Source organism: Dendropsophus ebraccatus, chromosome 1, assembly GCF_027789765.1.
Source record: "Dendropsophus ebraccatus isolate aDenEbr1 chromosome 1, aDenEbr1.pat, whole genome shotgun sequence".
Lineage (NCBI taxonomy): Eukaryota > Metazoa > Chordata > Amphibia > Anura > Hylidae > Dendropsophus > Dendropsophus ebraccatus.
This window is the reverse complement of record NC_091454.1, coordinates 214,948,052-214,975,658: the sequence shown is the minus strand read 5'-3', so window position 1 is coordinate 214,975,658 and position 27,607 is coordinate 214,948,052. Positions and strand designations below refer to the sequence as shown.

The 27,607-nt window shown below is 46.2% G+C and overlaps 1 protein-coding gene across 1 annotated transcript; it reads right to left on the bottom strand.

Moving 5' to 3' along the window:
• Positions 1 to 546: 546 nt before the first annotated feature.
• Positions 547 to 27,185, bottom strand: PALM3 (paralemmin 3). Its single transcript, XM_069978757.1, has 6 exons — positions 27,102 to 27,185; positions 4,010 to 4,061; positions 3,051 to 3,131; positions 2,594 to 2,712; positions 2,439 to 2,505; positions 547 to 2,335 (listed from the first exon to the last, which is right to left on the bottom strand). The coding sequence occupies exons 2-6, from the start codon at positions 4,052 to 4,054 to the stop codon at positions 992 to 994; spliced, it is 1,656 nt and encodes a 551-aa protein (XP_069834858.1). The 5' UTR covers positions 4,055 to 4,061; positions 27,102 to 27,185; the 3' UTR covers positions 547 to 991.
• Positions 27,186 to 27,607: the final 422 nt, after the last annotated feature.

Sequence of the window (27,607 nt, the reverse complement as noted above, 5' to 3'; positions counted from 1 at the left end):
TGATCAACTGTTGTATCGCTCCAATTCATCTACACTAAAATAAAACTACAATTAGTCTTCATTATTTCCTGGTTTGTGCAGACCTACGTGTCTCCATAGTAACCGACTACAAACAAACCCTGGTCAGTGTGATTGTATGGTCATATTCTATTTAATCTGTACATCACTTTTTGCTTACCTTCTAAATGTACATTACCAAATGTAGGGAAAGTGTTCAGACTACAAAGGATTTGTTTGTAGTCTGTTACCATGGAGACACATTGTTCTACATTACAGCTACTGACATACAACTGATAATTTATTTACAGTAGACATTTTCTTAAGAAAAAGTTCCTTACCTTCCACTCACCAGTAATTCATCTTTCTCGGCCTGCAGATCAGTAATCAAGTAAATCCATCTAGTGTGAAACAGAATTTAAAAGGAAGGGAAAGGAGGAGATGCAGCTGCAGTTTCTCTCCTTCGGTGTCTCTATGCTGTGAAAGGGGAGAGGGAGCTGCAGAATTTCACATTTTATATTCTCACAACAAACCAAGTGTCACATGAGGTTCTGAATGAAAAATACAGGTTCTGTTTTATTCATAATAAATTCATACAATTATTAACATATTTCCTTTTCATTATCTACTTTTGTGTATTTAAAAAAAAAATCTCAATATAAAGTGCAAACGTTGCCTGGGCACAGTGAAGGCAGCAGCCATTTTGTGGTTTGTATCGGTATTCATGAGCCCTTCCCTCTCCCCATCCCAGGAGTGATGGTCCAAGCCTACAAAATGGCTGCATTACTGTGTGCTGGTGACGAGTACACTGATATACTAGATATATTTTTCATTTGTAAGTGGGTAGTCATAGCCCTATGATGCTATTGGCGAGAATTTACTACAACTGTCGTCTTCTCTCCTGACCTACATTACACAAATTCTCATTTCAAACCACAGAGATGATTGTTGCACTTCGGAACTCTTGATTTTCTTTTTGTGAGAATCTCAATTCTCACATGACCACACAGCAGTGACAACTCTTCTTTTTCCCAGTTGGGTTTTTATCACGTGTCTCAGCTGTGTTGGTCCCATGGGGGCCTGACTGGGCATCAGTCTCTGCTGGTTTGTGCAACAGTGGCTGGCTTTCTGCCGGTGCGCCTGCTTCCGTTGTAGCAGGCTGGTTTCGGCGGTTGGTTGATGGACTCTGTTGCGAGCCAGAAGAGTCCTGGGTAGGTTCTTTAGATGACGCGTGTGCCGGGGTGGATATGATTACCACTTGGGATATCTGAACTTGACTAGCTAAGGCCTCACATGGCAGTGAAGTGTTAGCATCTAGGTCTTTACATGGCAGTTTTGGACTCTGTTCCTGGTCAGATGACAGCAGTTCTAGGCTTTGGTGTTCAGGAAATAAGGTTGACTTCATATCTTGGTCATTGTTATGACTTATCAATACAGGCACAGGGTCAAGTGGTTCCTCTTGGCATCTCGGGATGGCAGAGTCTCCATGCTGGCCTTGATTTCCACTCGGTGGTATAATCTCTTCATTGTGGTCTTGGATCACTGATACTAACACTGGCCTTTGTCTCGCTTCTAGATCTTGGCTATTGTTGACCCTCACCAGCAGTTCTCCTTGGTCCTCATATCTCTCTACAACTAAAGCTGGTTGCATATCACTCTCATGTTGGTCACTTTCCTCAATCAGAGTTACCTTGATCACGTTATACTGATTGTCCAAATCATTCCTTATGTCTTCATTTGATTGACTTAGTTGTGAGACACCCAACTTAGGACCTTCCACATCGAAACTAAGATCTATATGTTCTAGTCCCTTACTGATATTTCCCATGTTTTCCTCCTCAACCTCCAGTCTCTTGTCCAGACATTCAGAATTTTGGTTTGATAGATCTTGGTCTGTATGCCCATGGTCCTGGTCATGGTTTTCATCTTTTAGCTCCTCACTTAGACTCGGGTTCTCAGACCTGTCATCCTGAGGTTCATGATTTAAGTTCTTAATTTCCTTATCATGTATCTTCTCATCAAGTTCTTCTTCATTTCTTTGGTCCACACCATCAAGCTTGTGATCTGGAGATTTTTGGTCTTGAATCTTTTCCACTTTTTTGCCTCGAGGAGCTGGTATAGGATGTCCTACCATGACCTCCTTACTTGGTGCAGGATTTTTTTGTGATGGGTCAGTAACTTCTGCCTGTTTTTCGTCTTCCCCATTGGGCTGTATGTCTTCTTCTTGTATGACTTTGTGTTCTTTTTGGTTTTCCCTCTTTTTAGGGATCATGTCTTTTTGGTCAGAGATCTGTTGGCCTGGGTCACCATTTACAAGTTGTCTGTGCGAGTCAGAGCCCTGAAATGATATCAGAATGAAACCATATTACATCATCTCTCGGATGTCACTTTTATCAAAAAACACACAAATTAGAATAGTGCACAGAATTCTTTGGAAATACCTGAAGTTTCTTTAAGTGTTCAATTTTCAATTCTGGGTTTTCCAAGTAAAGCAGCTGTAACTGGAGGCTGGAATAAGAACAGGACACGGTCACTTGCCGGCAGTCACGCGAGTTTACTCTATAGTCAGTTTCTATGGATGCCGTTGTTGACTCACCTTTCCAGCTCATGTTCCAGCCTCTTTATTTTTTCTTCTGTCTCATTTAGAGGATTTTCTATTTCTGCACCTGGAGAACCCAGGCCGTCCATCAGCCATCGATCCCGCAGAGACTTCCTCTGAGCAAGGACAAGGGAAGAGATAAACTGCATTAGGATTTGTGTTACAGATAACTAGAACTTCTTCATGGTTTAGCCACCCTTAGAGGGACTTAAAGGGCCCCCATCTCTGTATATAGCTAAGGGCAGTCTAATGCTTTTATTTACATACATCTTATCCATCTATGTGCTGAGATGTATACAGATCCCCCACATTTATAAAGGGTTGGTGGCTCTCTAGGTATGGTATATGCGGCTGGTGGCTGGTATAGGTGGCCTTGAATGGCATTTAGTCGGGCAAGTACTAAGAGGCCTGGTGACAGGAGGTGTAATAGAGTTTCACACAGCAGCCCTCTTACCTTCAGTTGCTGTAACTTCAGTTTTTGCATTTCCAGGTCCCCCTTTATCCTGTCCACCTCATCCGTGATCCTGCGCTTTTCCTACCACAGCAATAATATTAGAGTGTCAGCTTTGTGGGGAAGCAATATCTTGTATAGAAGCCCTTAAGGTTAAATGCATAGTTGCAGGAGCAGACTACCTTCTGCTTAACCCCTTAGGTACTGCAGTGTGACACAATGTTCAGAAGACAGGGAGATATCTGCTTTACTGCCTGTGCCATGAGAGGCTAAGCAGAAGGACACACGCTCTTACCTTCTCCCCCGGCCCCCTCTCCTGCATGGGCCTTATAGCAACTGCCTAACCTGCCTCTATGGTAGCTACGCCACTCGGTCAGAGCTATTTAAAGGGGTTATCCAGCGCTACAAAAACATGGCCACTTTCTTCCAGAGACAGCCCCACTCTTATCTCCAGCTTGGGCGGGGTTTTGCTGCTCAATTCCATTAAAGTGAATGGAGCTTAATTGCAAACCGCACCTGAACTGGAGACAAGAGTTGTGTTGTCTCTGAAAGAAAGTGGCCGTGTTCTTGTAGTGCTGTATAACCTTTAACATCTACCACTTTTTCTATATCAGAGAGTAAGCTCCTCAGGGAAGCAGCTCACTACCTCCCGAATACGTAAAGATGATGGAATCCCAATCGAGCAACTTATATATATTGTGGACCATATATATATATACATCCTGAAGGGCAATGGAAATGGCGCCCCCTTTTGGTATCGCATCCCTGCATTTACTGATCTGTGGTTATTGTCTATAGTCCGCTTTAATGCTACATGGGACCTGCTGCTCCCAGATATTAGAGTGTCAGCCCTGCTGACGAAGTCTTCTCCTTATTGGAGATTCAGCTCTTCAGACTAGGTTACCTTTCCCTTCTTTCCCATACTGTAGCAGCGACTATCTATGCATTGGGTTGTCACTTACGGTGATTCCATGTAAGCGCTGGCTGTAGATCTGCGTCTCCCCCATCTTGATGCTGCAGAGGAAGCAGAATATTGCTTTATTACCATACAGAGCGTCACCACTTCCTGGCAGAGCTGTTACTAATACTTATGTCTGTGCCACACACATAGAGTAATACAGAGAGAGGGGCGCCAGGTAATACCCCTCTGAAATCCTATCTTCAGAATGTACCGGCACCCGTGCCCCTTCCTCCTCTCCTGCTAAGATGGTTGTTAGGGAGGGAGCACTGTCTAACAACAAGCCCACCTTCTATAGGAGAGGGCAATAAAACTTATATTGAAAATAGGAAGTGGCACGAGGGCGTCTCTCTAAGATGGTCAAGTAAGATCTTGTCTGATGTTGCCCATTGACAGGTCCGTCCACCATCACAGTAACATGGTACTATCTTCTGCATTCATATAGGACCATGGCTATATACACCCAACATCAGCTGGAGGACCTTGGCCCAACAGGGATGTTCCACGACTCTAACAAGAACTATTCCTATATAGGTGAAGAATTCAGATCACCAATTATCACCGATAAGTTCAGACTTTCTATTTTTGTAATGAATGAATAAAGCCGGCACCAGTCAGTCCAGTAACACACCAGTAACCCCAGTAATAATGCATCAACGGGTCAGGTTATACCACTGCTACACTGACTCATCTCTTACATGACACCTGTGAGGAGAGAAGTAATCTGTCCTGTCCTGGAGGAATACATGATATAACAATAACTACACGACTGTCACATCACAAACACCGCTAACTAGTGTAGGGAATCTCCACCATACCCATCAGAAACAGTGCCAGATAGAGAGGGATGCCCCAATATATCAGTCTATCGGTATTATAGTTATATTCTTGTACATACGGACCAGTATTTTAGTGGTTATTGTACTACCATATTCATACTTGTGTTATTTGGGGGCAGCCTTCTCCGCTGGCGGTGCCGGCAGGGTCTGTGTGGGGCATTTTGGGTTTGGTCCTGTGACAGTGGGGTTGCAGGGCCATTCCATGGCCTCACTTCCCAGCATGTGCACGCCTTCCGGGGGAGGCAGTCACTGACTGACACAGTACAGAGTTAGCGTAGGGACCCGTGTGAACCAGGATACCTGCACGGGGTACACGGGGCAGTATGGTTTGATCAAATTGTATACCAAATTCCTGGTGTTTGTTTTTAAAGTAGCTTAGCGGCTTTAGTATCAGCCATAGGTGTGAGGTGCAGCTCTCCATTTCACATTATGGTAGTTATATTCCTGTATATAGGGAGCAGTATTATAGTAGTTATATTCTTGTATATAGGAGCTGTATAATAGTAGTTATATTCTTGTATATAGGAGCAGTATTATAGTAGTTATATTCCTGTATATAGGAGCAGTATTATAGTAGTTATATCCTTGTATATAGGGAGCAGTATTATAGTAGTTATATTCTTGTATATAGGGGCAGTATTATAGTAGTTATATTCCTGTATATAGGAGCAGTATTATAGTAGTTATCCAGTGTAAGAGACAAAGAAGCTTGCACTCACCAGAACCGCTGCGGTATAAGTCCGTTTATTTTCGTCTAGATAGACAAGCGTGGGGAGGGGAAGTGAAAGCAGGGGCGTCCAGTGGCTACAGCCGTATTATAGTAGTTATATTCTTGTATATAGGAGGCAGTATTATAGTAGTTATATTCTTGTATATAGGAGCAGTATTATAATAGTTTTGTCCCTGAATATGGAGCAGTATTATAGTAGTTATATTCTTGTATATAGGAGCAGTATTATAGTAGTTATATTCTTGTATATAGGAGGCAGTATTATAGTAGTTATATTCCTGTATATAGGAGCAGTATTATAGTAGTTATATTCCTGTATATAGGAGCAGTATTATAGTAGTTATATTCTTGTATATAGGAGCAGTATTATAGTAGTTATATTCTTGTATATAGGAGCAGTATTATGGTAGTTATATTCCTGTATATAGGAGCAGTATTATAGTAGTTATGTTCTTGTATATAGGAGCAGTATTATAGTAGTTATATTCTTGTATATAGGGGGCAGTATTATAGTAGTTATATTCTTGTATATAGGAGCAGTATTATAGTAGTTATATTCCTGTATATAGGAGGAAGTATTATAGTAGTTATATTCCTGTATATAGGAAGCAGTATTATAGTAGTTATATCCCTGTATATAGGAGCAGTATTATAGTAATTATATTCTTGTATATAGGAGCAGTATTATAATAGTTATATTCTTGTATATAGGAGCAGTATTATAGTAGTTATATTCTTGTATATAGGAGCAGTATTATAGTAGTTATATTCTTGTATATAGGAGGCAGTATTATAGTAGTTATATTCCTGTATATAGGAGCAGTATTATAGTAGTTATATTCCTGTATATAGGAGCAGTATTATAGTAGTTATATTCTTGTATATAGGAGCAGTATTATAGTAGTTATATTCTTGTATATAGGAGCAGTATTATGGTAGTTATATTCCTGTATATAGGAGCAGTATTATAGTAGTTATGTTCTTGTATATAGGAGCAGTATTATAGTAGTTATATTCTTGTATATAGGGGGCAGTATTATAGTAGTTATATTCTTGTATATAGGAGCAGTATTATAGTAGTTATATTCCTGTATATAGGAGGAAGTATTATAGTAGTTATATTCCTGTATATAGGAAGCAGTATTATAGTAGTTATATCCCTGTATATAGGAGCAGTATTATAGTAATTATATTCTTGTATATAGGAGCAGTATTATAATAGTTATATTCTTGTATATAGGAGCAGTATTATAGTAGTTATATCCCTGTATATAGGGGGCAGTATTATAGTAGTTATATTCCTATATATAGGAGCAGTATTATAGTAGTTATATTCTTGTGTATAGGAGCAGTATTATAGTAGTTATATTCTTGTATATAGGGGCAGTATTATAGTAGTTATATTCCTGTATATAGGAGGCAATTTTTATTGGTATAAAACAAACAGAAATACAGAAATACTTTTCCATCAGAATAAATAAATAAATGATCTTACAGTATAACTTATACTTGTGCAAAGGAAAATAAATTTATACTAATTGTAACTTAAGCCCATTTTAACTAAAGGGGAAAAGAAAAAGAAGTAAATAAATAAATAATAGCCTCCATGACAATATACTATATACAATACAATACAATACAATACATTAGTCCAGATGGACGTTTCTCCATAATCTGATGTTCTCCCCTTTTTTCCTGACCTCTAGTGCCTGGATCCACCTGAGCTCTGACATGATGAGGGTTATGGCTTTGCTGTGATTGAATGGCTCACTATGTATGGAGACTCTTGTTCTTGTGTGCCAGTGATAGTACTTGGTCACAGAGATGATCAGATACAGGGTCCCCCGGTTGATATTATACCCATTAGATGTGACCCCATAGATGATTTCCGGGTATTTCAGGGACTGTAATGTTGAGATCTGTAGCTTGGTGGATACGTCACACCAGATTTTCCGTCCACCCCAACACTCTGAGATGAAGTGATCCATAGTCTCCTCCTGCTGACAACCTAAGGGACACATGCGATCTGACACACTGAGGAACTTCAGGTTTCCCCTAACAAAGAGCTTCCCCTGTAATGAAAGCCAGGCGATATCCCAGAACTTAGGGGGGAGCCGCGGACCATTGAGAAGCCGCAGACTATCCTGCAGGGTTGTGGATGGACAGTCCCTAAGTGCAGGTTGTATGTTGTAGAAAGTCTTGCACACTCTGGAGTATAGATCTCTCCTGGTTTTACTCTCAATGAAACACTTATCAATACTCCATTTCTTGAGACATCGTATACCGTACTCCAGATACTGGGGAAGGTGTCCAGGAGTCAATCTCCCCCTCTTGAGACTGCCGCCTCGCATCCAAGATTCTGCAAAAGGCAATATCCAGTCCCTGATACTATTTACCCACAGAGGACTGTTGTTTGAGTCCAGGCAACCAAAATTAACTTTAAGAAACATGGAGTCAAAGAACACCCTTGGATTTAACATATCTAGCCCACCCTCTCTCCTCTGCAGGTAAGTTATCCCTCTTTTTACTGGATTCAACCTGTTCCCCCATAAGAGCTGGAAGAACAGGCTAAAGAGCCTAGCCGAGAAAGATTCTGGCAAAGGAAAGACGACAGAGACATACAAGAAGACGGGGACCAGGTAAGTCTTCAACATTGAGATCCGCTCTCTATAGGTCAGCCTCCAGTTCTTCCACCGCTGAACCTTTACATTTCCGGCATCCAACTTCTCTTCCCAATTTAACCTGGAATTATCATCCCTCCCGAATTTAACCCCAAGGATCTTAATATGGGTGGAGGCCTTGGCAAACTGCGGCAGATCAAAATCTGGGTTTGTATTCAATGTCCAGAAAGCTTGACTCTTCTCAAGGTTGACCAGAGACCCTGAGGCCTCCGAGTAGCTTCTGATGGCTGCAGACAACATCTCCACCTCACGAGGCTCAGATATCACTACAGTCACATCATCCGCGTAGGCAACAACATCCAGGGGCAAGCAATGGGGGACTGGTACCCCCTGAAAACCACACCGCTGCAGTGATCTCAGGAATGGATCGATAGCAAACACATACAGCAGTGGACTCAGTGGGCAACCTTGTCGCACCCCTGCCTCAACCCTGAACGTGCCACCCTGCCAACCATTGATCAGAGGAAAGCTCTCAGCCTCACAGTACAAAGTTCTCAGCCAATCTATGAATTGTCCCGGAATACCGTACTTTGATAAAGTGGCCCATAGATACGCATGATCTACTCTGTCAAAGGCTTTAGCCTGGTCAAGACCTACAACATATCTCCCACACCCAAGGGCTTTACATCTCTCAAACATCTCCCTGATGGAGAGCACCGCTCCAGAGATGTTCCGCCCTTTTACCGTGCCATACTGACAGCCTGCCAACAGTGCCGGGGACAAACAAACTAATCTAGAGAACAGAATTTTTGCCAGAATTTTCCTGTCGACATTCAAGAGGGCAATTGGCCTCCAGTTCTTGATGTCGCTAGGGTCTTTACCTTTAGACAGCAGAATTAGCGATGAGACCCTCATGGATGGAGGCATCAGGTGATTTTCTAGACAATTCCTATATACATCCACGAGGATTGGAGCCAAGAGGTCTCTGAATTTCTTATAAAATTCTGCTGTAATACCATCTGGACCTGGTGCCTTCTTCAGATGTAACTTATCAATGGCCTCTTTGACCTCCTCCACCGATAATTCTGCTGTCAAAGGAGAAAAGTCCAAATCATTAGTATCAGGCACTGGAGTTGCCTCCAAGAATTGGGTCACTTTTTCCTTATCCAAAGCCTTCCTCCGAAACAAGTCAGTATAGTAAGATCTCACGACCCCCAGGATACCCTCCCGAGATTCCTGCAAAACACCCTGGGAGTCAGTGAGACCAGAGATTAATTTCTTTGCCACACGCTCCCGGCAATTCTCATAGGGATCAGGAGACCCTAAGGACCCATAATCCCGTTCAACCACCAGGGAGGTATACCTACTGTACTGATACTGGCTCATCTCGGATTTCAGCCGGTCAATCCTTTGTTGGTCACCCCCACCCACCGAATAGAGTGACTCCAATTCTTTGCGCAGTCTTAGATACTGGCCATACTTACTCTTCCCTCTCCTAATAGACAGTTTCTTCAAGAGGGAGCGGATCTCCTCCCTGACATCCTCCCACCAGTCAGCCATGTTGTCATAAAAATCCACTCTCTCAAGTTGGTTCTGGAGGAGGGAGTGAACACAACGCTGGACATAAACGTCATCCAGGAGGCTGGAATTAAGTTTCCATAATCCCCTACCAAGATCTGGACGTTTGGCAACCCCCAGGCAGAAACACAAGGCCAGGTGGTCGGAGTATGGGACGGCTTTCTCATTTATCCCGCTAACAGTTTCTGTGGGATTCACAAACGCCAGATCTATTCTACTCCTCCTGTCACCACAGCAGTATGTGAATTTCGGCCTCCTCCCACCCTGTGTAAAGACGTCACTCAGACCAGCCTGCAAAATCATGTTATTAAGGACTGTAGAGTCCCTGACCACAGCTCTGCCGGAGGACCTGTCACCTGCTGACCGGGCAACGTTAAAGTCTCCAGCTAGTACAACGGGAATAGAGGTAAAGAGGTATGGCTTCACCTCATTAAGGACATGGATCCTTTCAGTCACTGTCTGTGGGCCATAGATGTTAATAAGCCTGAGCCGTCTGCTATGGACAGTGACCTCAAGGACCAGACACCTCCCCATAACAACCTCAGTCATCCTATGTACAGTCACGTCAGTTGTAGTAAACAGTATGGCTACTCCAGCATAAGGCTCTACAGCCAACGACCAAAGGGACGGACCAGATGTCCAATCTCTCTGGGCCTCAGACAACAGTCCAGATGACGTCAGACGTGTCTCCTGTAAGAAGATGACATCAGCATTCAGGTGTCTCAGATGGTCGTATACTGCATGTCTCGTCCTTCTTACTTTTATGCTGTTGGCATTACTGGAGACGATGTTTAATGAGAACCCAGCCATAAGAAGACAATAGAAGAAGACCATATAAGTGACTGCCATCATCACATGTCAGAGTCGCTGTCTCTACCCCCAGTCTCCATGTCTGACTGTGTCGGAGTCTCTATAGAGGGGTTTTTCTTTTTTGTGCGGGGGAGCCCTGTGTCCTCTTCACACTCTTTATCAATCCTTTCTAGCTCTTTCTCGTAGTCACCATCTGATTCTGAGAGGACATCATATCTATTGGATAAGACCATGACTCCATCACCGCTAGTGACCTGTTTCTTGGCCCTCTGGCCTGTGCTGGGACTCTCCTCAGGTTTGCGGGAGGACGGGTCTTTTTTCTTCCTTTTATTGCACTTTATTTCCTCAGATACAGATGGTGACCTAGAGGAGACTGTCTGTGTCTGCTGCTGGTCTGAGGTGGCCTGTGTGTGTCCTTGCACCCCCTCTGTGCGTCCCTGCACCCCCTCTGTGTGTACTTGCACCCCCTCTGTGCGTCTCTGCACCCCGTCTGTGTGTACTTGCACCCCCTCTGATGATGGACCTGGATGTACATTATCTGACCCCTGCTGGACCTCCTGTCTGGTGAGTATTGTCCCTGATATTAAAGCCTCCTCCTCTAAGACGTCTGCCGCCGCCAGCAAGTCCTGGTCAGGGAGATCTCCACATATATTGTGCCAGGCATCTGGGCATTTCCTGTGCGGGTGGCCGATCCTACCACATAGGTTACAGCGGATGTTCTTGCAGATGGAACTGACATGGCCGACCTCCCCACACAGGTTGCACCTCAGCACCGTGCACACACTCGCCACATGACCCAGTTTACCACATTTGAAGCATTTCCTGGGCTGACCGGGGTAGAAACAGACCCCCTTCTCTCTCCCAATAAAGAAGGAATTGGGGAGATGCAGCGTGATGTTATTGTGCTGCCGTAGTTTCACCAGTGCCCGCCACCCTCCAGTCCAGATCCCATCATCGTCACGGGCTTTGGTGAGGTCAGACATGAGGTCACAGTGTCTCCTGAGCCATACCACTATATCCTGGGGGGGAACAGACTCATTCCAGAAGATGATATTTACAGTGGCCGTATCAGGCTTAGAAATAGGAATGAGGATGAACTTATTCCAGCTCTCTGTGTCCCTAAACCTGGGAAACTGCGCCCAAAACCGATCCAGACTGGACATGAGCTTAAAGCTAACGTCATAGCCCTGTCTGTCTGGAAGGTTTATTACGGCCAGGATGTCGGCTGGCGAGAACCCCATCTGGTGGCACAGGAGCTCCCGGATCACCAGTCTCCTGGCAGGGAGGTCTTCCTTGTTGCCCTTATGTTTGAACCTCACCACGTTCCTCCTCTTAAACGCCTGGCCGGTATAATGGGCACTGGGGGTGAATGATGGAGCACCCCGACTCCAGGCGTTTTTGGGGGGTTCCTGACGGGGGGCACTCTCAGGGGGTTTAGGGTGAGGATCTGTACTAGAGGGGGCAGCCTCAACATGTGGGGGTAATGGGGGGAAATCACATGCAACATTATTTCCTATCTCCACCACCCCATCAACCATGGCATCATCAGATGGTTCCATGTCCCACACAGACTGCGTATCCCCTCCAACCCCTGACACCTCAGGTACACCATGACCACCACTACTGTCCACAGTATGACACCTAGATGACTGTCCACTGTCCTGCTGCTGTGCAGTGTTGGCTGGGACCTGTGGTGCCGATGTTGCTTCTCCTGGGACTTGTAGTCCATGTGCTGCTGTCTGAGGGTCAGACACAGCAGGATCATTATTACTGTCCACAGTCTCACACACAGATGACTCTCCACACTCTCCACTGTCCTGCTGCTGTGTAGTGTTGGCTGGGACTTGTAGTGCATGTGCAGTCTGAGAGATAGTTTGTTGCTCAGGGACAGCCAGAGATGTTTGTGGCTGCTGTTGTCTCTGCTGATGTTTCCCCTCCTGGAACACAAAGCTTGGGGCCTGCAGGATGACACGGGGCCCTCGCTGGGACATAGACGCAGCGTCTGAGGGTCTGGACTGGGATGATACAGTCTGAGCTTGGGCAGCAAAGCGTTCCTGGTTGTGGTAAGTCTCAGCCAGAGGCCCCATCCTCTCCAGGACACAGTCCATCTCCCTCACCACCTCAGCCAGCTCAACGCTCAGGGAGTGCAGCTTAGCATCATACAAGGTATTACTCTCAGGGTGGACAGTTTTTAGATTGTATATACAGTCTATTTGTACTTGCAGCATTTGTTTATGGTGTTTTAGCTCCCCCATTCTCCTTACCAGACCTGGGATCTCCTCGGCCATCTGCAGCTCAGGTGCTCTCTCTGGCTCCTTCTCTGCTGGTCTCTCTGGCTCCTTCTCCTCAGGTGTCGGCCTCTGTGGTCTTTTAGGCTGTTTGCAGTCACCTGGTTCCAGCTTTGTTGCAGATCTTGTCTTGCCCTGACCCACCATCCTGGAGACCATCACCTGCTGCCTGATGTTCTCCTGCAGGGTCTGTCTCTCCAGAGATGTCCTCTTCTGTCTGGGTGCAGGAGTGGGGGGCTGTGCACCTGCTGCTTGTCTCACCATGTGTTCACCTTGCTGGCTTGGCTTAGGGCTTCCTGCTGCTGTTGTTGTCTCTTTAGTCTTACTGACTTCCATCATGTCTTCTTTCTTTGTACTTGTGCGGCTTACATTCTCACTGCTGCTTTTCATACTGGAAACTTGTGGATTTTCATCCACTTTAGAATGATGGGAGTTGTCTCCCAGTGTAGGCCTTGGAGCCTGGGCCTCGCTTGGGGAGCTTCCCCACCCAGGGTGGCCCCGCCCTGGGCTTTCTCCAGGCATGAGAGCAATGCAGGAGAGCTACAAACACACCTCCTCACAGGTAGGAGGCAGTATTATAGTAGTTATATTCCTATATATAGGAGCAGTATTATAGTAGTTATATTCTTGTGTATAGGAGCAGTATTATAGTAGTTATATTCTTGTATATAGGGGCAGTATTATAGTAGTTATATTCCTGTATATAGGAGGCAGTATTATAGTAGTTATATTCCTGTATATAGGAGCAGTATTATAGTAGTTATATTCTTGTATATGGGGGCAGTATTATAGTAGTTATATTCTTGTATATGGGGGCAGTATTATTGTAGTTATATTCTTGTATATAGGAGCAGTATTATAGTAGTTATATTCCTGTATATAGGGAACAGTATTATAGTAGTTATATTCTTGTATATAGGAGCAGTATTATAGTAGTTATATTCTTGTATATAGGAGCAGTATTATAGTAGTTATATTCTTGTATATAGGGAGCAGTATTATAGTAGTTATATTCTTGTATATGGGGGCAGTATTATATACTATACAGTGAAATACTTTCCTTACCATGTAGTCACTATGAATTGATCACTGCAGTACCAAAGAGAAATGGCAGCATGTTATGATGAGGAATACACACATAAGTACATTTATAGAATACAATATAAGCTTTATCAATAATCACAATCCCTCAAAAACAATCAGATTTGAAAACATTTAAAATGCATAAGTGATAACATGACATGACATGGGGGATGGCTACTATACACGCTGCCCCCTGGAGCCGGCCCTAGGGGGTAAACAGATCCTGCCTGCTACTTAGAAAAGCGCATATAATGCAATCTGGGATGGATCTCTCACAGTGTAACACCAGCACCATAACACAATGCAACCAGTGATTTTCATGGGTGTATAATTAACTCTTTGCTGTATACCACAGGTGTCAAACTCAGGCCCTCCAGCTGTTCCAAAACTACAATTCCCATCATGCCCATCTCACTTTATTGTTGAGGGATTGTGTTAGTAAATCTTACATTTCTCTATTATTGTACCTATGTGTGGATTCCTTAGATAGCGTGCCATCTTTTTCTCTTTGGACAGGTATGCCAGGGGACTAGCACCTTGTAATTCCTCGGTGGTGCCCATCGATATTTTTGCATTGATCGCTGCACTCAGTGTAATGTGATTATTCTGACAGGCCCTAAGCGCCATTTATCAGCCACTATATCGCCATCAATGCACTTTCTCCACACCCAGCATAGTTAACCCTCTCCTGCCGGATCCATAAATCAATATGACCATTGATAACAAGGCTCCTCTGCAGTATTGGGTTCAGTCATCCCAAACAAATCCCTCTTCACCCAAAGAACTGCTTAGCCGCCAATACTCTATGATCACAATGACTGTATATGAATGGCGATCGCCTGGGAATCAAGCATAGTTCAGGCAGGTAACAGGAGATTCATATCTTCTTCCTGTGCTGAGTTATCCAAGCATGAAGTATGAGCAGCTGCGTGCCCATGACAATACTTCCTGGACCTTCACTCGGGCAGCCCCTGATTGCTGGGCCTCACAGCAAGAAATCAGATTGTAGCATTCATGTTTCTAGCACAGGTAAGTAGAAACTGGATCTGACTGGTTACAGCGTCCTCATGAGTATGGGACATGAAGTGTTATCATAGGGACGCCGATTTCTGTCTATACTGTCAGACTGTATAGGTTGTATATTTACCCATTTCATCTTTTGTTCTTTGGTCATTCTACATGCCCTTTTTCTATATATTATATAATATTAGCTGCTGTCAGTACCAGCCGTCCCTATTGCGACCTATGACAAGGACAAGGACGAGATTATAACAGTGGTTTGATAGCCGGGGCCTAGATATTGCTTGAGCAACCAGTTCCTTGTATGACACTGTCACTTTGACTTCTTTTTTCTATTCAATAGGACAGAGGACTATTAAAGGAGAAGTCCGATGAAAATTTTTACTAAAGTAGTGTATTGCCCCCAAAAGTTATACAAATCACCAATATACACTTATTATGGGAAATGCCTATAAAGTGCTTTTTTCCCTGCACTTACTACTTACTAACATGGTGATGTCACTTCCTGGATAACATGGTGATGTCACTTCCTGGATAACATGGTGATGTCACTTTCTGGATAACATGGTAATGTCACTTCCTGGATAACATGGTGATGTCACTTCCTGGATAACATGGTGATGTCACTTCCTGGATAACATGGTGATGTCACTTCCTGGATAACATGGTGATGTCATGACCTGACTCCCAGAGCTGTGCGGCTGTGGCTGCTGGAGAGGATGATGGCAGAGGGATGTTATCCAGGAAGTGACATCACCATGTTATCCAGGAAGTGAAGCCTTGATGCAGTAGTAAGTGCATGGAAAAAAAGCACTTTATGTGTATTTCCCGTAATAAGTGTATATTAGTAATTTGTATAACTTTTGGGGGGCAATAAAATACTGTAATAAAATTGTCGCCGGACTTCTCCTTTAACCCTTCTTTTGCCACAGAGCAGCATTCAGTATGGTCACCATGATCCTGATGTGTTGTGTCCAAAGGGCGGAGGATGAAACACTGATGAAGAACGAAAATGATGGGAATACTGCAGACGATGCCCAGCTGGGAGAGTGCGGCACCATAGGGGTTAATGCCGAGCTGAGTGCGCCCGCACATTGTTTCTACACGGTCCATGTCCCCTAGGAATGTGACATGCAGGTCATGTGACAGGGCCCCACACATTTCACCACATGTCACAACATAGTTGCGCTTACACTGGGCCAAGAATCTAATAAGAAAGTAAGGCAAAGGGGCATCTGCCTACAGCTGCCAGCTTGACTGGCTGGCACTGATGCCTTGTCCTATAGACCAGGAGTCTATAAGTGGAAGGAGAAGAGACATTGGCTGTACAGAGGCTTACAACAGAAACAGGAATAAGAGCAAGACAGCAAAAACAAGTGATGTATTCCTAATCAGCCATTAATAATAAAATTATGATGTTGACTCTCTGCCTGCTGCAAGCACGCCTCCTGTCTGATGACATGAGGAAGTGAAGTAGGCGTGCTTACAGCAGGGGCAGAGATGACTCCTTGACACAAAGCTATCCTGATGACTCCAAGTACTTTATGTACATAGAGCAAACAAAGTGTAATATCCAAAAACATATTACTCAGACACATATCCGGCACATGTATAGTTACATGACCTATATCACACTGCCAGCAGAAAACAACGCTTCTGACAGGTTCCCTTTAATATTGCTATGGGTGTCTCCTCCTGTTTAGCCCTTGTCATGGTTTGAGGCTTTTTAAAGGGAAGTTATCATCATACTGCCTGAACCACAAGTCATCAGGCCCCTTCGGCCTTGAATGATATATCTCTACCTATACCCAAATAGGAAGAGATCTATTAATCAAGGCTGGTGGGACAGGCAGGATCTGCCAGGGACCGGCCCCATGACTTAAAGTTAAGGCAGCATTAAAGTAATGACAGGTCCCCTTTAAAGGCGTGCTCCAGCAAAACAAAATCTTTTAAATCAACTTGTGTCAGAAAGTTATACAGATTTGTAATTCACTTCTATTAAAAAATCTCAAGTCTTCCAGTATTTATCAGCTGCTGTATGTCCTGCAGGAAGTGGTGTATTCTTTTTAGTCTGACACAGTGCTCTCTGCTGCCACCTCTGTCCATGTCAGGAACTGTCCAGAGCAGTAGCAAATCCCCATAGAAAACCTCTCCTGCTCTGGACAGTTCCTGACATGGACAGAGGTGGCAGCAGAGAGCACTGTGTCAGACAGAAAAGAATACACCACATCCTGCAGGGCATACAGCAGCTGATAAGTACTGGAAGTCTTTTTAAATATAACTACAAATTTATATAACTTTCTGACAGTAGTTGATTGGAAAGAAAAAAATGCAGACAGGTGGCACTAGCATTTTCTCGAGAAGATATAATTTGTATTGATGCTGAATGACTATGGGGCAGTAGCGAAATTAGGGGGGGCAAGGAGCCTCCACTCCCGGGCCCACCAAGGCTGGGGGCCCACTAGGGTTGGGCGATTGAAATGAATATTGATTTTATTATTAATTTCGGGCTGCGCGTTGTCAGGCGCGTGGGCAGTCCTGAGAGGGGCGGTGCAGGCAAGCGGGAAGGGGGGGTTTTGCGGTGTCGTGCCGACGGGCAAGCCATAGAGGGGAGGTGTGGGGCGCTACACAGGCACGCTGGAGAGGGGTGAGTGGAGGAAAGATGTTGGGTGGGCAGGCTGCAGAGGGAAGGTGCGGTGCCGGCGGCCTCCAGCCACTTAACGGCGCAGCCGCTGACCTGCCCCCACCCCTTCCGCTGAGCGTCCCGCTCTCCTTCCGGCCAGATATGGAGCTCCCTGGTCTCTGGAGGAGGCCGCAGGGACTACAGGAGAAGGTGATCACGTCGTGTGGGTCCTGGAGCTGTACAGTGGGATCGGGGGGTTCAGTGCAGACCCCCGATCCCGCTGTACAGCTCTAGGACCCGCAGCAACGCAATCACCTTCTCCTGTAGTCCCTGCGGCCTCCTCCAGAGACCGGGGAGCTCCATGTCTGGCCGGGAAGAAAACGTGTGTGTGGAGGTGAGAGGAGGAGGAGGTGTATGTGCCCTCCTGCTCCAATCACCCCCAGCTGCCCCAGTCCCCCTCAGTGCCCCCCCCATCCCCTCAGTGTCCCCCAGTCACCTCACTGTTCCCCCAGTCCCCCTCAGTGTCACCCCAGTCCCCCTCAGTGTCACCCCAGTCCCCCTCATTGTCACCTCAGTGTCACCCCAGTCCCCCTCAGTGTCACCCCAGTCCCCCTCATTGTCACCTCAGTGTAACTCCAGTCCCCCTCAGTGTCACCCCAGTCACCTCAGTGTCACCCCAGTCCCCCTCAGTGTCCCCCAATCACCCCTCTTCTATACCTGTACTACTACACCCCTTATCCACTATACCTCCACTACTAAACTCCTCATATCTACCTATACTATTACTACACCCCTTATCCACTATACCTTCACTACTACACCCCTTATCCACTATACCTTCACTACTAAACCCTTCATATCTACCTATACTACTACTACACCCCTTATCCACTACACCTCCACTACTATACCCCTTATCCACTATACCTCCACTACTACATCCCTTATGATGTTGGTCATTTCCAGCATCTTGTACTCAGTATAATGGGGTCACCCAGCTTTCCCAGTATCTAATACTCCGTATGATGGAGGTCACCCAGCTTTCCCAGTATCTAATACTCAGTATGATGGAGGTCACCCAGCTTTCCCAGTATCTTATACTCAGTATGATGGAGGTCACCCATCTTTCCCAGCATCTAATACTCAGTATGATGGAGGTCACCAAGCTTTCCCAGCATCTAATACTCAGTATGATGGAGGTCATCCAGCTTTCCCAGCATCTAATACTTAGTTTCATGGAGGTCACCCAGCTTTTCCAGCATCCTCTACATCCTGTACATGCCTTCTCTTTACTGCCCAGAGAAGGCCTACTGGGGAAAGGGGTGGTATACTACAGAGAGACCTATACTGCACATAGGGGGGCAACACTACAGAGGGGCCTATACTGCACATAGGGGGGCAACACTACAGAGGGGCCTATACTGCACATAGGGGGGCAACACTACAGAGGGGCCTATACTGCACATATGGGGAAAACACTACAGAGGGGCCTATACTGCACATAGGGGGGCAACACTACAGAGGGGTCTATACTGTATAGAGGTTGCATAAAGGGGGCTACACTATGGGGAGTTTGTATAGACATGAGGATGATCCTGGATCAAGGATCTTATCTTGCATAACCCCTTTAAATTTTACATGGCCATATATGTGAAAAGTAGAAAGCCTTTTACACTGCTCTCAATCCTTGTTATCTATGAGTAATGTAGTAGAATATTTCCTTTATTATATGGAAAGCAGTGTCTTCTGCTGAGGTTCCCTATGGGTAACTTAATCGGTTGGGGGCCCACTCAGACTTGCTCGCCCCCCCTAGACTGAACCCCTAGCTACGCCCCTGCTATGGGGTCATAGTGGGTGGGCTGTATTACACAGCCAGAGCTGCCAAGTAATCGGCCATCCCTGGCTGAATGATCTCCAGGTTGTTCATGTGGCCCTTTCCTTTAATCAGCTGTCAGCAACACATCTTCTATTACGCAGGGAGATGTGCAGCTGACAGTCACTGGTTTTGAGATATAATAGGTGTTTGCTATTTGCTGGCTATATTGGACAGGGCAATGTCGGCCTGGTTTGACTGGTTTAATCAGCCCATGTTATAGGGCCTTGAGTTGGCGCTTTTGCACCCGGACAAAGGTTTCATCCCATATCAGATTTTTGCCCTGAAAAGGTGTTTTCCAGCCTGAGATGCTCCATGTATGCTATGCTCTTCCCTCCCCCAGACTTTGCAACATTAGGAGATGGAAAAAAAGGCAGGGTGAGTAAACCAGACTACACCCTGCTATGTTTTCTACATGTCACAGGGTCCCTACAATAGTGACAGCAACAATGACAGACACCCTATAACAATGACACATCCCCATAAACCGTGACAGCCACAGCACCTCAATAAAAAAGGTGAAATCTCAGCACCTGTAAAGGTGATATAATAACACCAGCCACCTGTCACCCTCACAGTGCCGCCATAATAATGACATCCATTACAGAAGCATATACATGGGTATATATAGAAGCCTGGCACTGCACAGTGACTGAGTCCGTATAGTTCTGGGGGGCATGTGGGATACTATATGGATGGAGATAGGGCTGACGTATGTGGATTATTGACTTCAGGTATTTAAAGGGCATATCCATATCGATAACATTTATACACTGATGCCACTGTGTTCCATCTATGGACATAACACTGAGAGTCAATTACAAAAAAAAGTCCCCAATAAACCCATGAAGCTTTGCTGCAGACGCCACTATATAATAACTGTATTTACATGTCTCTAATATCTCATCCTCTCCTATAAGGCTGCACAGATAAATAGCAATGTGATGATGTATGATGTCCCCCCTCCCCCGCCCCAGACGCCCAAACCAGAAATTGTAGATTATAGAATTGACAGAGCAGCAAAACTAACACAAATCTAATCCTGGCCTAATCCTGACCCTCTAGCTCTGCGCTGTCACCCAAGTATCTGTGGCTGCGGCTGGCAGCGGTGCCCCCCTAACACCAGGGAGAGGATCCAGTATACAGGAGGCACATTCCTGCCCCCCTCCACTGTAAACAAGCACACGGCTCCCAGCATTCACCTGTGCAGCCATTGTAAGGAGAGTGTAACCTGAGCAGGTACAGGGAGGGAGACACTGAGAATGGAGATCAGCTGCACAATACAGGCCGGGGACACATGGCCACCTCTACTGTGCTCAACACCAAGACTATAGTGCATGTGTGGGGCACGCACTATTACCCATAGCAGTACCACAAAGACTTGGCAGCTACAGAATAACTATAGGTTGTCTTAGATTCTGATAACAGTACAGACCAATGTAACATAGGGAAACTCCATCTGTATATCCCCCATGAGGTCCGCTGCCATTACCGATACTGGTACGGGGAATGCAGGGCCCTCCAGTAATTCCAGTTATGTACTAAATATTCAGTGTAAACTGGGAGAATATGGCACATAGTGCAGAATACACAGCATACCAGACATAGCTTGTACTACAGATACTCTATATTATTGATCACTGTTCTTACATCATATAGTCATCATGGGGCCCTATGTAGTCACAAGGGACCACTAACCACATGGCTATGCCCTGACCCAGGAATTCCTCATCTATCCTCATTGATATTCTTCATCAACCCAGGCTGGATACAGGATCATCTATCAAGGTCAATGTCAGAACTATTATTAGCTTACTATTGATCTATAATCTGTGCTGGTAATGTATAGGATTATGCACACACCCCATGGCACCCTGTTCTTCTCTAGTACGGGCACATAGCCGGGTACGGGCATCATGGTATATCAATAAATGCAGAGGTGTGTCACCTGGAACCATAGAATGTCTCTAGGTCATCCTTATGCAATAAATAATGAGGAGTGATATTACAGGGGTCTATTCGGACCCCACTGCGGTCCCTTTTTTTTTTTTGTTCCTGTTAAAGGGAAGTACTAGCAAAGCCCTGACTAAGTCTGACTCATTGTAAGAGCCCTATTATAGACACAGGGTGATTATACGCTGATCCCCAAAAAATATTAGCTGTCAGCTGCACATCTTGCTGTATAATAGGGGATTTGCTGATGACAGCTGTATAAAGAATCCAGCGATCATTTGTACATCATGCACGATTACCGAGTCTCTGTAAACAAGGGCCGATCTACCAGTCTGGCACTCATGTATAACAAATTTCGAGCTGTGTAACAGGGCCCTAAGTTGAATATGCTGATACCTCTACCTACCAACGCAGTGTAAGGGCAAGAAGGCATTGCAGATCTGGAATTGTTGGAGATGACCATTTACTGTGTATGAGGGGCTTCCAGCTCTCATCAAATAGATGATGGTGGGGAAGAGAAGGATCAGCCTATATCTTCATGATTCCTATGTTTGTGGGTAGATAAGCTGCCACTAGCATTTGTATTGGGTAACCCTCCTCCACTCTGACACCAGAATGCTCAGCCGAGGGTCCATGTGTGTGTATGCAGAAGGGGGTTAAGAAACATTGCTGTTGGCGGAAAAAGTATGACTGTCAGCTATTGTATGTCTATAACCTGTATGAGTAACCTGGCCATATACAATTTCATATCATGACACCTATTGATGAGAACTATTGTTGTCAGTGAATGAGAAGTGTTCTTCTATACAGAAAGCTGAGATTGTTACAGTGTGATGTGTAGTGATACAAACCGGATACTACTGCTGTAAACTAAGACACTGTAGTAAACCCAGAGGCTGGATGAGCAAAACTAGGCCAGGCCGGGAAGGAAACAAGAATAGTTCTATTCACTGACAGCAATAGTAAGAGACACCTGGGAGCTGAAGAGACTGAGCTATAACTGGAGACAAATCCATGGGGGAGAAGTCAGTCCTAGTCAAGAATCCCAGCGCCTCGCCTGAAGTGGCTGATAACAGGGAACAATAGAGTCCCTTCAACTGCATGGCAAGCAGTGATAAAGGATGAGATACGGCCATATTACACACAGATTATCTGACAGGTTTCTGAGACCAAAGACAGGAATGGATTGGAAAAGAGGAGAAATCTCAGTCTTTCCTTTATGACCTGTTCTCTGTTTATAGTCTGTTCCTGGCTTTGGCATTAGTGATCTGTCAGATAAATCTGTCAGTGTAATAGGGCCCATAAACGAGGTGATAAGGAGTAGTGAGGACATGAATACCTGGAGGACACAGAAGATACAGAGATATCAGGACAGCAGGGGGTGGGACAAAACATACAGAGATATCAGGACAGCAGGGGGTGGGACAAAACATACAGAGATATCAGGACAGCAGGGGGTGGGACAAAACATACAGAGATATCAGGACAGCAGGGGGTGGGACAAAACATACAGAGATATCAGGACAGTGTCGATAATAGAATGAGGGGTCACAAGGAGGGGACAGAACAAACAACATACAGAGATATCAGGACAGTGGGGGGGGGGTCACAGGGAGGGGACAGAAGATACAAAGATATCAGGACAGTGGGGGAAGCACAGGGAGGGGGCAGAGGATACAGAGATATCAGGACAGCGTCGATTATAGAATGAGGAGTCACAAGGAGGGGACAGAACAAACACAGAAGATACACAGATATCAGGACAGCAGGGATGGTAGGATGAGGGGGTCACAGGGAGGGGACAGAAGATAAAGAGATATCAGGACAGAGCCGATGATACGATCAGGGGGTCACAGGGAGGGGACAGAAGATAAAGAGATATCAGGACAGCGGGAACGGTAGGATGAGGGGGTCATGTGGGGGGGGAGGAGAACATACAGAGATATCAGGACAGCGGAGGGGGCACAGGGAGGGGACAGAAGATACAGAGATATCAGGACAGTGGGGGAAGCACAGGGAGGGGGCAGAGGATACAGAGATATCAGGACAGTAGGGGGGTGGGGCCCCAGGGAGGTGACAGAACATACAGGGATATCAGGCCAGCGGGGATGGTAGGATGAGGGTCACAGGGAGGGGTCAGGTAGCTATAGGAGGAGATGTGTGACAGAGACAATTACAGGGCAGGAATGGCAGGAATGTTATCATTGACCTCAGTAACAATAACATCCCTCCCAAATGCTGCACATACCTCCAGCACCTTCAGCATCACTAGACTGCCGCATGTGGGCGCTGCCCTGCAGGACAATGTGCCATAGCTATACCCAGTCCTATAATAGATGATTGTGCCGTGTAGCAGAGGTGGAGCCGCTGCTTACAATCCTTTTACTCAGTTCTACTCGATAAATTATAATTATTTTTGGGTTCCTAAAATTAGCAAAAAATATATAATTATACATCCTGTGAACCGATACTACTCCACCCCCGACACACCGGGTATGATGGTGCTTGGAATACACCACAATCCAGATGTAGCAGAGCTGAATGTGTCAGACTCATCCCTGCTGCATTGACATGTTCAGCCTTCCTATGTCAGACAGGCTCCGCTGTGTAACATGAGAGAAGCTGTGTTCTGTTGACAAACACACCCCTGCTACACCACATCAGCTCTGCTCTTCTGCCTCTGGCAACACACAGTTTAACAAGTCATCCACAGCTACTATGCTGGAGGGACGCTCCACGCTGTTATCTCGGACAAAGGCAGATGTGCTGCATATGATTTCAGCTCTGCTACATTGTACAAGCTCAGCTATTCTGCACCTATAGGAATGTAAGGAATGTACGGGAAACTCGGCTTTACTACTTGCCAGAAGCCCAGCTCGGTTATCTCTCACTAATACAGCTCTGCTACACCAGACCAGCTCTGCCTGCCACACGAGATGAGCTCAGCTACATCTGTAGTACACCCCATGCAGGAATGGTGGCCACCAGTGCCCTGACACTATCACTCACCATCAACCTCATGAATGATGCATGGCTTGGGAAAGGCGTAATTACGGGCGCAGGTGTCTACACGTATGCAGGGCGTGCGGAATATCTACATATATGTGTAATGTGTCATTTATATATACATTACTAACCCCATAGCACCATGTATGACCCGCCTGCACCCCATCATGATAAGAATGCAACCACTATAGCCCCCTTATTACTGCACCATATGATATACTGCACCCCTCACCAACTACCCTATATAATACCTGCCCCATATCCTGCACCCCATCACCAACTACCCTATATAATACCTGCCCCATATTCTGCACCCCCCACCAACTACCCTATATAATACCTGCCCCATATCCTGCACCCAACACCAACTACCCTATATACCTGCCCCATATCCTGCACCCCCCACCAACTACCCTATATACCTGCCCGATATCCTGCACCCCCCACCAACTACCCTATATACCTGCCCCATATCCTGCACCCCCCACCAACTACCCTATATACCTGCCCCATATCCTGCACCCCCCACCAACTACCCTATATCATACCTGCCCCATACCCTGCACCCCACACCAACTACCCTATATGATACCTGCCCCATATCCTGAACCCCCCACCAACTACCCTATATAATACCTGCCCCATATCCTGCACCCCCCACCAACTACCCTATATCATACCTGCCCCATATCCTGCACCCCTCACCAACTACCCTATATCATACCTGCCCCATACCCTGCACCCCACACCAACTACCCTATATGATACCTGCCCCATATCCTGCACCCCCCACCAACTACCCTATATGATACCTGCCCCATATCCTGCACCCCCTCACCAACTACCCTATATCATACCTGCCCCATATCCTGCACCCCTCACCAACTACCCTATATCATACCTGCCCCATATCCTGCACCCCCTCACCAACTACCCTATATCATACCTGCCCCATATCCTGCACCCCCCACCAACTACCCTATATACCTGCCCCATATCCTGCACCCCCCACCAACTACCCTATATACCTGCCCCATATCCTGCACCCCCCACCAACTACCCTATATACCTGCCCCATATCCTGCACCCCTCACCAACTACCCTATATAATACCTGCCCCATATCCTGCACCCCATCACCAACTACCCTATATCATACCTGCCCCATATCCTGCACCCCCCACCAACTACCCTATATACCTGCCACATATCCTGCACCCCCCACCAACTACCCTATATACCTGCCCCATATCCTGCACCCCCCACCAACTACCCTATATACCTGCCCCATATCCTGCACCCCCCCACCAACTACCCTATATACCTGCCCCATATCCTGCACCCCCCACCAACTACCCTATATAATACCTGCCCCATATCCTGCACCCCCCACCAACTACCCTATATCATACCTGCCCCATATCCTGCACCCCTCACCAACTACCCTATATCATACCTGCCCCATATCCTGCACCCCACACCAACTACCCTATATGATACCTGCCCCATATCCTGCACCCCCCACCAACTACCCTATATGATACCTGCCCCATATCCTGCACCCCCTCACCAACTACCCTATATCATACCTGCCCCATATCCTGCACCCCTCACCAACTACCCTATATCATACCTGCCCCATATCCTGCACCCCCTCACCAACTACCCTATATCATACCTGCCCCATATCCTGCACCCCCCACCAACTACCCTATATACCTGCCCCATATCCTGCACCCCTCACCAACTACCCTATTTAATACCTGCCCCATATCCTGCACCCCCCACCAACTACCCTATATACCTGCCCCATATCCTGCACCCCCCACCAACTACCCTATATACCTGCCCCATATCCTGCACCCCATCACCAGCTACCCTATATACCTGCCCCATATCCTGCACCCCCCACCAACTACCCTATATCATACCTGCCCCATACCCTGCACCCCCACCAACTACCCTATATACCTGCCCCATATCCTGCACCCCCTCACCAACTACCCTATATACCTGCCCCATATCCTGCACCCCCCACCAACTACCCTATATACCTGCCCCATATCCTGCACCCCATCACCAGCTACCCTATATAATACCTGCCCCATATCCTGCACCCCCCACCAACTACCCTATATAATACCTGCCCCATATCCTGCACCCCCCACCAACTACCCTATATAATACCTGCCCCATATCCTGCACCCCCCACCAACTACCCTATATAATACCTGCCCCATATCCTGCACCCCCCACCAACTACCCTATATAATACCTGCCCCATATCCTGCACCCCCCCACCAACTACCCTATATACCTGCCCCATATCCTGCACCCCCCACCAACAACCCTATATACCTGCCCCATATCCTGCACCCCCCACCAACAACCCTATATACCTGCCCCATATGCTGCACCCCCCACCAACTACCCTATATACCTGCCCCATATCCTGCACCCCCCACCAACTACCCTATATAATACCTGCCCCCATTCCCTTCACCCCCCATCCAGCGCCCCGTACATATATCGGTCACCTCACCGGAGCCCTGACCACTGTATACCGATATAACCCCCGGTCCTGTCCGGTTATACCCCCTCCGTGTCCCCGGAGCACAGCCGCCCCCCTCCGTCCTGCTCCCCCGGAGCCCCGGCCCCTCCGCCCCATCTCACCTCCGCTCCGGCCGCTGACAGCTGCTGCTCCCGGTCACATTGGAGAGTGAGGTCCGGACGGGAGAGGAGGAGGCGGGGAGGGACGGGGGAGGCGACACCTGAGCTGGTCTCACCGGTTCTACAGCCAGAACGGGAGGAGGCTGCGGGGGATGACAGCGACCCCATCCATAACAGCTGTCACCCATCATATACATCATATACATCATATACATCACCCATCATCATACATCATATACATCACCCATCATCATACATCACCCATCATCATACATCATATACATCACCCATCATATACATCACCCATCATCATACATCATATACATCACCCATCATCATACATCATATACATCACCCATCATATACATCACCCATCATCATACATCATATACATCACCCATCATATACATCACCCATCATATACATCATATACATCACCCATCATATACATCATATACATCACCCATCATATACATCATATACATCACCCATCATCATACATCATATAC

Coding starts and splice junctions, on each gene's coding strand:
- PALM3 (XM_069978757.1), bottom strand. CDS start 4,054: ATGGGGGAGACGCAGATCTACAGCCAGCGCTTACATGGAATCACC. Junction 2,506..2,593: donor CTGGAACATGAGCTGGAAAG/GTGAGTCAACAA, acceptor TTCTTATTCCAG/CCTCCAGTTACAGCTGCTTT. Junction 2,336..2,438: donor AACACTTAAAGAAACTTCAG/GTATTTCCAAAG, acceptor ATATCATTTCAG/GGCTCTGACTCGCACAGACA.